General features: G+C 34.6%; 4 protein-coding genes across 4 annotated transcripts; 1 reads left to right on the top strand and 3 right to left on the bottom strand.

The window, feature by feature from the left end:
* The first annotated feature begins 547 nt into the window (after positions 1 to 547).
* On the top strand, positions 548 to 4,339 carry LOC142980611 (uncharacterized). The gene has a single exon (XM_076126086.1). The coding sequence runs from the start codon at positions 666 to 668 to the stop codon at positions 1,419 to 1,421; it is 756 nt and encodes a 251-aa protein (XP_075982201.1). The 5' UTR covers positions 548 to 665; the 3' UTR covers positions 1,422 to 4,339.
* Positions 4,340 to 4,482: 143 nt separating this feature from the next.
* On the bottom strand, positions 4,483 to 7,603 carry LOC142980610 (tektin-2-like). Its single transcript, XM_076126085.1, has 7 exons — positions 7,349 to 7,603; positions 6,752 to 6,959; positions 6,093 to 6,301; positions 5,907 to 6,000; positions 5,697 to 5,825; positions 5,288 to 5,511; positions 4,483 to 4,985 (listed from the first exon to the last, which is right to left on the bottom strand). The coding sequence occupies exons 1-7, from the start codon at positions 7,534 to 7,536 to the stop codon at positions 4,745 to 4,747; spliced, it is 1,293 nt and encodes a 430-aa protein (XP_075982200.1). The 5' UTR covers positions 7,537 to 7,603; the 3' UTR covers positions 4,483 to 4,744.
* Positions 7,604 to 8,233: 630 nt separating this feature from the next.
* On the bottom strand, positions 8,234 to 11,934 carry LOC142980732 (pickpocket protein 28-like). Its single transcript, XM_076126295.1, has 8 exons — positions 11,850 to 11,934; positions 11,377 to 11,531; positions 10,875 to 11,100; positions 10,264 to 10,531; positions 9,784 to 9,849; positions 9,136 to 9,319; positions 8,699 to 8,790; positions 8,234 to 8,388 (listed from the first exon to the last, which is right to left on the bottom strand). The coding sequence occupies exons 1-8, from the start codon at positions 11,925 to 11,927 to the stop codon at positions 8,267 to 8,269; spliced, it is 1,191 nt and encodes a 396-aa protein (XP_075982410.1). The 5' UTR covers positions 11,928 to 11,934; the 3' UTR covers positions 8,234 to 8,266.
* Positions 11,935 to 12,712: 778 nt separating this feature from the next.
* On the bottom strand, positions 12,713 to 13,577 carry LOC142980755 (uncharacterized). The gene is made up of 2 exons (XM_076126333.1): positions 13,363 to 13,577; positions 12,713 to 13,021 (listed from the first exon to the last, which is right to left on the bottom strand). The coding sequence occupies exons 1-2, from the start codon at positions 13,575 to 13,577 to the stop codon at positions 12,775 to 12,777; spliced, it is 462 nt and encodes a 153-aa protein (XP_075982448.1). The 3' UTR covers positions 12,713 to 12,774.
* Positions 13,578 to 13,622: the final 45 nt, after the last annotated feature.

Genomic DNA, 13,622 nt, shown 5'->3' with positions numbered 1-13,622 from the left:
ATAATATTTTATTTATTTTACTGTAAAACAGACAGAGACTGCACTGACAGTAAGTTAACTGGTTAATAAAAATAGAAACTAATTATTGGTCCCTCTTTCTAAGAGCTAATTGAACCTTAAGAGAACAGTAGGTATATTAATAATATTATGTAGGTAGCTTAACCATACATTTTGAAATTATTGAAGTACTCCATTTCCTTAAATTAAAGTTGAAGTATCATGATCAATCTCAGACTGACTACTTTTTATGAGAGTTTAGCCCAGTTTTAATGAGATCATGGTATTGTCCTGGCATTCCTGGGTATTCCCCTTTGTACTCATTATATCTTTATTGCCAGAAAATCAAATCTAAAAATTTATAATTTTCGTTCAGAGATAAACTTAATGGAGTTATTACGATTCATTTATATATTATTCTTTATATAATACAAGATAAAATTGTAAGTCAACAGCTTAATAAATTTTGTCCTACTACATTGCCATATTAAAAATACGTTCCAGATAATTTCATCGATTCTTAGCATAAAAAAAAATTCAAAAGCACCTGTCAAACTGTCAATCAAAAAAATCTCGCGAAATTTCAAGTTTCCCATTCAAATAAATCAATTCAATAAATTTGTTCAGTCTGATAAATTGATAATAATCAGTAACACAACAATTTCAAGATGAAAATGAAAACGGGATTATTGTACGGAATTGTCGCTTGTTCCAAGACCAGAGTTCGGTGCATATTTTGCGGAGTCTTTATACCGAAGGCTAGTAGATGTATCGAGCAGCATACAAACGGAATAAGGCACAAAGAAAATGTCGAGCTGATGAACGAGAACGGTATCACTTTCATTGATGATGCGCTGCATTGTAAGCCATGTAATCGTAGCCTGCCGCACGAAGAATCTGTTATGATGCACATTGATTGCGAGGACCATTCAAACTGGATGGCTGCAATGGAAGATCTCGTCGACGGTGAGTTCATCACGTTAGACGCTTACTTGTGTTGCGAGAAAGATGATGTATTCTGTGAGGTGTGTAACAGTAACATTGAATGCTCTCTACAAAGCATCGAAGAGCACGTCAATCACATTAATCACCGGTCTAACATAACTGATCGTCTGAAGCCTCTGAATGGTATATTCCCAGTGAGTAATGATCATGAAGTATGGTGCAAGGTGTGTGATGCATACATTGAGAACACAGTCCCAAGCATTCTCAACCACATAGATGATGATGAACAGCATATGGAGTGGTTCACTATAATTGAAGATTTGATTGAAAATCAGGAGATTTCCATTGAATCATACTTATCATCTGAGCATGAGGAGACAGCGTACTGCAAGAAATGTCACATGGAGGTACTGTGCACCGCTCAGAACATTTCAAGCCACGTGCACAGCGAAGCACATTTAAATCAATTTGGATTATAGGATACGGCCTCCCGCAGTTACCGTTGTGGCTAGACATCTTCAGAGACCATTTGGTTGATTTTTTTATATTTTGGTTTAATTGTATAATTTGAAATATGCTGGGCATTACTTTGCTTTTGTCTTTATGGACATTTGGTTTAAATTAACTTATTCTTGGTGCAGCACCTGTTACTAATTTATTGTGTGGTCACACATTATCACAACTCTAGCGATACTGCCATGTCAAAGAGTTTTTGCTTGCTATAAATAGTTGAAATACATTAGCTGTTTTACTATAATCAGTTACTACAGTTACTATATTAGAATCTATACAAACAAGTAACATAACAGCACAACACTGTATTTTCAGCTTTTACATGAATACTATTGATTTCACCAGTGTATTATTCATTGAAGTTTAATATTTATTTGTGTATGATTTTGATGAAGAAGTCACAATTCTAACATGTGGGAAATGATAAGATTAGGCTAAGAACTGATATTTATATGACCCTATGCTTGCAGAAATATAACGATCTGTGTTAGCCAAGTAGCTCATGTTTACTCAAGTCAGTATACTCAAGAATGTCTAAACTAGTAATAAAATACCTATTTAATGATCTCCTTTCTCTCTCTACACACATACACTACAAAATAAGCAAGTATAATATGATAATCTTAGTAGTGGCAGTTTAAGTTTGTTTCTGCTGGCAAAATAAGGAAATGAATTAGAAAACTATTACCATAATATGTGGGTGGGTTGGTATATCAATATAAGGTAGTGTCTGGATGGGGGGATTATGTCACAGTAATATGGGGGTATCTTTGTACATCAATTTAAGGTATGTATTATTGTATTGTATTGTATTGTAGTAGATGGATTGCAACTGATTTATTTGAATTACTATCTTCTACTTGTTTCTTTACCTAAATGAATAGATTTCCTTGGGTAAAATATGAATATCTATTCAGTAGTTTTGGTGAGATTGAATAACAAACATCAAGATTCTTGCATTTATAATATTAGTGAAATTTGAGGTACTATTTAACTGAACGAGAGTGAAAGAACTTTGATCTATGAAACAAATATGATGGTAAAATTCTTATTTGACCCTAATCTTGCCAGTGGAAATAAACCATTATTTATAGAAATACTCACTATACTCAGCTCTTCTTGTCTATTGTTTTGGGTCAGTGATAATTTTTAAATTATTTCACTATTATCACTTTTATTGATATAGTTAGGGACATTTCTCAAAAAATGTTGGCCTAATTTTACTTATTTATTACTTTTCTATTCTAAAATTAGATATAACTGTATGTTTAAATCTTAATGTAGTTGCTATAGTCTGACAACTTAGTAAAGAGCCTTGGCATGCTTGTTTTATCTGAAATTATAATGAATAATCCTGTGTATTTCTAGAATATAGAAGCTGTAGCAAACAGACTACCTTCAGCTGCATGTTGCATAAGCCTGGGGTCACTGATGTTCTGAATTCTGAATATTGTATACCACAGCTGTAAATCTGCATTCAAGGCTCTCCACTAAGTTGTTGGACTATAAAAAGCATGTAATATGTAGGTATCCACACATTTTTCATTAGATTTTTCTAAATGACAAGATGTAGAATAGTTTGACTATTTTAGGAATGTTAACTGATAATCTATAAGATATTAAGAGTCAGTTTCACCACTCCTGGATAACTTTCAGATAGCTAAACTGGTGGAATTTTGACAGTTGCCAGTTGCTTACATACAGTAATTGCTGTCAGTTTATCCAGCAGATAGGTTATCTGAGACTTATTCATTAGTGTTTAAACTGGTGCTTAATCAATTTGTAATACAAATGTGTTATGCATATTTATTGATACATGTAATATAAATTATTCAGTAATAACAAGTTGTTTGCTCTCTCTGTTTGAAATAAATTCTGGGATTTTTAATAAACGCCAGTTTTACGGCCTATTGATAAGTGTTTGATAAGCTATCCGCTAGATAAAGCGACAGCAAATGTATCTAATATACTGATGGCGTTTGATAACTATTTGATTCTTATCAAGAACTGGAAAAATCACCTTAATGAACTATCAAAAATGTATTAAAGTTTTGAATAAAATGTACTTAAAACTTTTAAAAGATGTGTTCAATGCTTTTGATTTTGTAGGAATTGCCACATTACTATAGTCTAACAATTTAGTGGAGAGCCTTGGCCACTGACACAGACCACTGTCAGCCGCATAAGCCTAGGTGCCTGATACCCTCCGCGAGCCACAAACCTTGCATACAAGACTCTCTCACTAAGTTGATGGACTATAATGATTTTACCATTTGTGTTCATTGTTTTATCAGTTTCTAACACCACATTTAACCCAATATAAAATAGTTAATAAAACAATGTAATATTTATTAATAACTTTATTCAATCCAATCACAATTATAGAAATAAATCTGTGCTATAAAAACAGTAATAATCTCATTTATTCTAACTGTAAGAATATAATCGAAATATATTTATTGATGGCCATTTTAACCATAATATAATCAACACTTAATAATTTAATTATAAGATGCTTTAATTAAATTGCAACACTGCATTATTTTTAATACGCCATGCCAGCCTTATTAGTAAAAATACTAGTTTTGGACTAAACACTCCCATTAAAAATAAATTTAAAAAAATTGCTTCGTGGAATTCCCGGAAAGCTCTCGTATTTTGATAGCTCCTTTCTTGCGAATAGTATACTCTAAAAGTACCGAGTTCTTAGTCCAAAACTACTCTAGTAATTTCATTTAAAATTAGATAAATTATTTTGTGTATGAAATGCTGAAGATTTTTGCTATGTACCCACTTTTTTGTACTGATACAAATATGTTTTAAATAATTTTGTGATATCGTTATAGTTTCGTTTCCAATAAACATTATCAAAAATAAAAGTAAACATTAGTTTTTTTTTATATAAAAGTAACAACTAAAATCTTAAAATTTAAATTACTACAAATATAATATTTTTATATCTTTACGTAGATACTAGCCCTGGTAACATTTTATAAATATTTTAGGAGACATTTTCTCCTGTCTTTTATCGCCATCATTCATAATTTAAATCATAGAAAATCTCGTTAATAATTGTATCTGAATTTAGTAATAAACAATCATGTAAAGTAATCTGAAACACAAATATAATATAATAAAATATATTACTAAAGAATTACTATTTATAAAAATTCTTTGGAACAGACATAATTAGAAACAAATAATTTTCGGAAAAACCTTTGTGAAATCATGGGGCTAATGTAATTCAAGCTGAGAGAGCTACATTATCAACGATAAGCTTTTCTGTATCTTAATGATCAAAAGGATAATCATCTTCCTCGTCTTCTTCTTTGATAGATTCTAATTGATCATCTGGTATCCTAGGGGACGATTCTCTTCTAACATTACTAGCAGGAGGGCAAGGGGTCCCTGTGGATTCTTCTCCCAGTCGATGTAATATCCTGTTTTCGTCCACTCCAACGACTTTCATGATATCTTCGATACAACAGTCGATGCGGGCCATACTCTCTGTTAAATGGTTCTGTAAGGTGCTGCAAGAATGAAAAGTTTGATTTTCTTGTAGCTATTACACAACGTGTTAGATTATCATTCTTGAATCTTTTAGAAACTTTACACATTTACCTTAAGTCTGGTTTATGTTCTGGTCCGCCGAATGAGATTATGGGCCAGTTCCACAGTTTATATTTAAGTGTCAAGTATATGAAAATAACTGTCATTCCTACCGACTTGATAACTGAACGATATATAGAAGTGGAACTGGACCTTAGTGGTGTTCAACTTTAAATATAAACATGAACATTGTTTTACTTCTGAATTTTGTAATTTTACTTACGTAATTCTGGCATGATTGGTCCTCAACTGTTTCATAAAGTTCCTCAGTCTTCCGAGTTCGTCTCTAAGTTTCCTGTCCACTTCGTCTTTCGTCAGTTCCCCCGGCGGTCTTAATTTCCGGTCTTTCTGCCTCGCTATTATCATACGCTCTTGTTCCATTGTTTCAAGCAGATTCTGTTCTGTTGCTATCAATTCTTCTGCCAAGCATTTGTAATCTCGTGCTGCCTACATAATCAAGTTTTTTTTTATATATGATTTTGTGGTTTATAGAACAAATGAAAAAGCCTTTTAGAAAGAAGGGGAATAAGTCAAGCTGTAAGCCTTCCTTATAAGGTGGCTTACTAACACTAAAGCCTCTCAAAAGAACAAAAATTGCGATGTCTGTGCTTTCTAAACTTAAAAGCTCTTACCTCCTCCTTCTGCCAGAAAAGATCTTGCAGTTTGACTTTATTCGTATGCAAGCGCCTTCTTAGCGCAGAATCTACTCTCGCAGAATACGACTGGGCTGCTATCGACAAATAAACCCTGGATCCTCGGACCTGACGATCAGAAAGGAAAACAAAAGTAACTATTGTAGAATAATTTATTTATATTATTTTCAATGTTATTAAGTATCTAACCTGTTGCCTCGTGGCGATGGCATTACTTAACGCTTGAAGTCCAGCTCGCTTAAGTGCTGTGCATCGATGTTCCCATCGTGTAAGTGGTGATTCTCTGAAATGACCATAATTTCATTAAGTTTCGGCCTAAAAGAGTCTCATTAAGCCATTATCTACTTCATAACAAGATACAGTGCGATTCCTTACTTTTTCTTTTGCTTTTTTCTAGCATCAGCAACAGGCAATGAATCCAGACTTATACTAGCACAGCTCTCTTCGACACTCAGCGCTTGTTCTTTATTGAGAATATCATCTTCAATTCTCTTCCTTGTCTTGTCCAAAACAGACGTTTGTTTTTCTAACATAAGTATCATATGTTCGAATTTCTTCTTTTGATCGCTAAGGAAATGGCATTCCTAACAAGATATAACAGTTGTTATAGATTTGTTTCTATTGAAATTTAAGGGTACACAACATACTACTTTTAGAAAAAAAGGGAAATGTTCGTGCGGTGAGTTTTAGTAGAAGCCAATTACGTATGAACTTTTCCGTGGTAAAGAAATAAAATGAGCTTCTACGTCAAGGATATTCTCGTAAAATATGTGCTATTGTTTTTCTATTTACGTATCATGTTAGGTTTGCACTAAAGCTTTTCCGACTTTCTAATATCAACTGTGTTTGGATTTAGGATAATAAGTCGGGTACTTTAGTGGCGCAGTTAGTTTTTAATAATCTAAATTTCCGAGCCATTCATCCGAAAATCGATAATTTAAAATACGTATTCTCACACTATTATCAGCGTGAACAACTGACCGTTCTTAAAAAGATCACTAAGTATCTGTATTTAGTAAAAAGTTTCACTCTACCTGTAAAATAGCCTTCTCAACACTATCAGACATTGGTTTCAAGGCACCTGGTTGCGTGGCCTCTCGACACCTTCCGTTCAGCTCGTCTACAATCCTCTCGATCACCACACGTATGGCGTTGTGTTCGTATTGAAGCGTTCCTATCGCTTCCTTCAAGCGTTTGTTCAAGTCGTCTAATACCCAGCGCCAGGATGCGATGTCTGATATTCTAATTAAGACTTTAATATAAGCAACGGGAAATAACTATCTAGTAATAGAGTGCAGCGTTAAAAGATTTACTAGGGTAAACAGTCCTATATAATATGCTATGTGTTGATCAAGACTAAGTTTAAACTAGCTATGTACCTACCAAATTCATCTAAATTGGTTTAGTAGTTTTTGTCGTAATTAAGTTACAAACATTCACACTAAGCAATAAGTTCGCATTTGTAATTTAAGCATTAATAGTCATTTAAGTAGTTTTGGCGATGGAAACTTTAAAAAGCATATAAATGTTTCCTCTATAGATGTTTAAATCCTACTTTGCTTTTTTTGTGGTGATTGAAGGGGTTTATTGGCCATTTCATCATATAGGAGATATCTGGAAGAAAAATATACCTTTCTTGTATGCATTTCTTGAACTGGTACTCATTACTTTCCCGCGCGAAGTTGTTAAGCATCACCAGTTCCTGAGTATCATTGACCTGTTCCACCACTTCAGCGCTAAGCCTGTCGTTCAACACCTTGATGTCCTCAACGATCCAGTGAGGACACCCCAAGTAACCTCCGTCCTCCACCACAGCCATGATTTTATTTAAACAAGATAAAAATACAAATATTTTAGGTTATAATAATGTTTGTTTCCGAACTTTGACAAACTGTCACAGATAATTTTTACATTTTTTTTAAAGTTTTAAGGCGTTAGCTTTTAAAATGCCTTATTTTCTTTAAGGTTGAAATTACGGAGGCGAAATGTAATACGTAATTGTGAATTAATAATATCTTTAATACGCAACACGTGGGAGTTGTATGTACACTGATTTAAGCTCACGGTTAATCGGGGTTTACAATTATGAGAATTACGGTTATTAATATGCTCATAGAATTTCTTACAATACCTATTGCAGACCAAAGAAAAGAGTAGTAGGTAAAACGTACTTGCATAAGTAAATTAGGTTGCATAGATCAGTAGTCATATCTTTTGCCATGTTTCCATATTGTACTTAGAGTTAGTTGCGGTGCGAAATCTGTAGTTTACTCATTATCTGAATCAACTAGATCCTGTGAGAAAACCTATCACTATAGTAATATAATCAAACACTGAACCAAATATCATCTAACAGTCGACATTTCAAACGAGAACGTTTTATAACTTAGGTACCTATCTAAGATCTAAGAAAAGGAAAGTATTATTAAAGTAACACAATAACAATAACTTGCAGGACCTTTATTAAGTGCTCAAGGTTAAGCTGATCCTAGTTGATTGAATAATACGTAGGAGTTAAGCATTGTGAAGGGCACGACGCAATGTCACAGTTAATTGTTTTGCATTTCCTTCAAGACGAGGTAAGCTGGTTTCAGGAGCACGAAGTATATTAGCTCTGCGACGCTTATGATGCTGAAGCCTAGGAATAGACTGAGAAGACCACCAATGGCCCCTGGGAAACAAAAAATATATAAGTCTTAATGACTGTCAACGTTAATAGTTTTTGGCAGGCACAAAGTACTTCATTGAGTTCACTCCTATTTATTTTGTTTAACAAAAGTTGCGATCATCCTTTGACGAGCTTTTATGGTAGCTTAGTCTTAGTTTTATTCCTTAAGCATCTGCTCTGTTCGCTCACCTATCAATGGAATTACCGTAGCAGGAACCTTGGATATGGCTTATGTGTCTTTGTAAGATAAAAGTACAAAGAACGCTTAGGTAAGTGATAAAGTTCGGTGAGTTTATCTGAAACATGAACTTACCAACAAAATAGAAGTCATCATATTGCGCATGACGATGCTGACCAAGGAACATGTCATCGTAAAAGTGAACGTTGATTTGCGTAACTTCACCACTGAAAGAAAAGTTATGTTATACTTATATTAAAGTTCTGCATATTGTCACGTCATGTCACTCCATATTATCTAGTCTGGCCACGTTTATCTTGAAAATTTTACATGGGCATACTCGTATTATTTTCAGAAGTGCGATGTTTTGATTTTTTTTATAAAAATATAAAGCCTGTTTTGTATAATATAGCATGTGTTTATATTACTGGTAATAAGGTATCAGTATCAGGTAAATAAAGGTCGAAAGTAACAGTCTTTTATCTAGGCTCGAGTTTTGGTCCACAAGTTTATTGTATTTAGCTGCGGAGAGTATCGCGAGTATACGCGTACTTTTTATTTAATTTACTTACGGTCTTAACTTTCCCCATTTATGAGAACTGTTCGCCATATCCTTAGTGAGGTCAGAGTAGAACACTTGCGACGCGTATATAATATCGTTACACGACGGATGACAAGACTTGGACTCTTGCTGAGTACCTCTCTCGTCCTCACTCTCGGCGTAGTATGCGTAGATTTGTTGCTCTTCTACTTTTGCTGGAGAACAACTATATTTTTGTAGTTTACATTTAAGGTTGAGCTTCAAAGCTTAACGATAGCTACAGCTACCAGGCTGATAACCCAGAACCAACCTGAGACTATAAATAAGCGATGCGAGAAAAGAGCCATATTATGCCATAAGTATATGAGTTACAGTAAGCAGCCGTTGCTAGAGCAACGCAATGATTCTTAAAAGTCGATCATTGATTTCCAATTGTATCTTTTTTTACCGACTGTCTTCTGTCAATTGACTTCTGGATTAAGTAAAAAGCACTAATGCGTTAGACCCAGGTATAAGTTATTGGTTGTCAGTAGGTGTGTAATGGAAAACCTATTCCCAGTACGAATCTAATTATCCTTACGCAAATAAAAATACACGGTCACTGCAAAAAACAATTTGTTACCGCTGCATTCACTTGATTCTCGAAATAGTATCTAATAAGCTGTTGTTGGAAACTTACCTCCGACTTTATTAATACAATTGTAGTCGTCCTTTGTGGAACAGACCGGCTCCCACATGAATTTCCCTGTAAAATTGTACAGCTTTAGCGTCTATTTTTATTGAGATTGTTATTAAAACTCTCCGTAATGGATAAACTGCAATATACAAACATAAAATATTTTTTTAGTACCTATCTCTTAGAACGATTTGATTCAATGCCCACCCTTATTCCGGAAGGAGACCTTTGCCCAGCAATGGGACAAAAGTGAGTTTATAAAAAAAAATTGTGATGGTTCTAAGTAACTTTTTCTATTGCAAAATTGCATCTTATATTGATTTTATAACTTCCAATCATTCAATAGTAAGTTGACATCCATATAACATATTGGCAAGTCACACTAATTTATTTTCAATTTGATCGTATGTAGTGACAATAAATTTAGATTCATAAGCTCATGACCGCTCCTTGATTCCGGCTGCAATTTTTATGAGTACTTACTTGGCCAGTTATAAAGCACACAATTACACATCTTCTTAGCCTCTCGCACTAGCATATCATGTTTACAATTACTATCAGTGTAAAACTCATAGTAATGTAGTTTCTTCTCGTTCTGGAAAAAGCACATCCTCTTGTACGGCGAGAGAGCGCGGAGAGATGGGTCTGTCTTGTATGTAAGGGGAGTTACTTCGATTGTCGTCATCCTGTCCATCGGTAGTCGAAGTACTGTGCTCGTGTACACGTGGTCTGTTGGAGAACTTATTAATACCTGGTGAAACACACAATAAAGTACGAGCTGAAAGGCTTGTTCGTTATACACATTTGTTTAGCATTAGCAAGAAAGAGTTAGTAGTTGTATTAAGTGCACGTTTTAAGTAAAATAGTCCATAATTAATTGTAACTTCTGTTCTATTTGGGCGTTGAGCACGAGGAAGTTATTTGCCACAAAAGGACAATATTTTGGGTCGTTAGTAGAAAAAGGTAATGTCAGTCTGTATAACTAATATAATTACCTGGGTAGTTAGCGACTCTAGTGTGAAACTGAAGGAAAAGTATGTTACAAAATATGTTTATTACCTATTTCTTATTAGAAAAATAAATGAAAAACTCACAGTAAATCCAACGCTATTTCCTTCACAAGCGATCTGATGCTCGCTATTATTCAGGAACAGCTCCAGTCCAAGTCCGTTGGCCTCTCCAGAAGCCATTACCCTCAGTGGCTGCATCGTCAGGTCAGGAGGGAATACCTTCGGGTACCCGACGTCAAGGCCCCATTTGATAGCAGCTGGTCTTGCTTCGTTGTGAAAGGATTTCTGCCACTCTAGTGTGTCATTAGACCTAGAAGAAAAAAAATCTTCAGCTAAAAGCGGCTCCCGAAAAGTATCTTATCAATTTGCTGGTAAAAAGTAACTTCTAAAGGATAATTTGAAATAGGTACATCAAAACTTAGGCCTTTCTTGAATGAAAAACTGTGGAAGTTAATAAAATGCATCTTAATCATCGTCTTTTTGATACGGTTCACACTTGAACTACTAACAGATGGCAAAACCTCCAAGCTTAGGCACATCAAGAGTGACTCCTAGAGTACTAGGTAAATATAACTACTTAACTTACATAGCGTTCAACGGTAGACTGTTAAAAGCATAGCAGAGCCCATAATTGGTGAATATCGGCTTAAAGAGTTCACAGCATTTGTCTATCTCCCAGTTAGCAGCGTGCTTTGCCGGCCAGTTACATGCCTTTATTATATCTTCACAAGTCGGAGACCCCTTAAAGAAAGAAAAGCATTCAATAATTAAATAGTAGTACGTAGTTGTTCTTTTAATTACTGCGAAAATTTACACTTTTATATCAGAAGTTTGTTTTTTTTTACTCTTAGTTTAGTTATTGGATCAGGATTGTTTCTCCTTCAGCACCTTTTTTTATAGCTCTAGGTGCTGAAAGAAGGGTACTTTCCGCGCCACATAAGCCCAAGTAAACACGGCTGAAACGCATAAAGAGCTCATATTTACAAGCTATATTTGTAAAATCAACTTAGCACGCAGGAGGGTGACAAGTGACTATACAACTAGTTTTTAAAATCGTACCTGCATCATAAATTCTCTAAACATAGTAACGTGACGAGGGTCCAATCTTTTATCAATGAATTTCTTGTCGTTGGCCATCCGCGGGCACATTAATGACGCGAAGAATTCCCGAGAACTGAAAACACAATAACAAAGAATATAATTCAATTAACTTACAGATCTTCGTGGAACTTTTGCCGCATCATGTTTTCATTCATAGAATTTTTATAGGTACAGTTTTGAGAACTCTGAATTGGTTTGTAAAAATGTTTAAGGATAACGAAACAATTTGCTATTACAGTTACAGGAATGTAAACACAAATCTATACTAATATAATAAAGCTGAAGAGTTTGTTTGTTTGATTGTTTGTTTGTTTGTTTGTTTGAACGCGCTAATCTCAGGAACTACTGGTCCGATTTTAAAAAATCTTTCAGTGTTAGATAGCCCATTTATCGAGGAAGGCTATAGGCTATATAACATCACGCTACGGTCATAAGGAGCGGAGAAGCAACGAAAAATGTTACAAAAACGGGGAAAATTTTGACCCGTTCTCTTAGGTGACGCAAGCGAAGTTGCGCGGGTCAGCTAGTCTTAAATAAAATGAATGAGGCATGTTGTATTTTAACTCCTTAATTTCTTGTATGGCGGCTTTTGTCTAGCAGACTTTAGAGGATTAAAAAAAATTCTTCTTCTCTCCTCATCCCATTTTGTTGAGATTTTCTTTCATTATACATATAATATCATCACTGTCTTGTCAATAAACGTGGCGACTACGACGGTGTAAATATTGACTACTGCATGGTTTATTTTCAATTACAGTTGTACGACTAGAAATGTATGAAAGAATTAAGTAGTTGAACCTTGTCGATGTTTCTAACAACTGTATATAACTAGTAATATTTTTTTGACTACTTGTCTTCTCTCTCTTCCAACTTTGCTCAAGACTCACCCTTTCAACTCCGAGACATTAGCATACGACATCTTAACATGCAAGTGTGGGCAAACGACCACAGTTGGGAATGGCACGGCCCAGATGGGCGTGGGCACAGAATCAATAACGTTGACGAAAGGCGTGGAAGTCCATTTGCAGAATAGCTGGATCATGATCACGGCACAGATTAATATGCTGATGATCATGATTACTACCCAGGTCCATTTCTCTTTCTTGCCGAAGGTTGGCTCGAAGATGTACCTGGGGCAATGAGAAGAAATTAACGAATCAATGTATAAAATTTGACAAATTTGGTGTCGCTATTAGGGTGTATTATTATTTCGGTTTCCACACTGATCATTTTTTATGCTCGTATTATTTAGGTACTAGGGTATAGTTCTAAACGCTATCTCCAGGAGGAAAGCTATACCTGTGGGTACAATAAGGTTAAAGATTTGCCAATGAGGTTTAAAAAATGCACATCATACAATGTCGATTAATATTTGTTACGAAAAAATCCGGTACGATAGGAATTTCAATTACATTTTTGATTGATATGTACGAGTATATGTCTATAATATCTTAAGCTAGTTAGCCCTTACTTGACTCCATGCAAAGATCCTTGATAGAAGAATTGCTTCAGTCCCTTCATAACTTCGAACACCCACATCTCCAACATAGACTTATGTATATCCTCCTTAATAACTGGCTTCTCCACATCCTTATTAAAAATCTTATTCTTCTTCAAATTTAACACATCTGGGCTTATATACTTAAAGTCTTTTAAATAATAATCTCTGAAATACAAAGTACTCATGTTTTCTTCAATCGACAAGTTATTTCTTATATTGTTTTTGTTTAT

This window comes from Anticarsia gemmatalis, chromosome 18 (assembly GCF_050436995.1).
Source record: "Anticarsia gemmatalis isolate Benzon Research Colony breed Stoneville strain chromosome 18, ilAntGemm2 primary, whole genome shotgun sequence".
Classification (NCBI taxonomy): domain Eukaryota; kingdom Metazoa; phylum Arthropoda; class Insecta; order Lepidoptera; family Erebidae; genus Anticarsia; species Anticarsia gemmatalis.
This window is presented reverse-complemented; position numbering and strand designations above follow the sequence as displayed.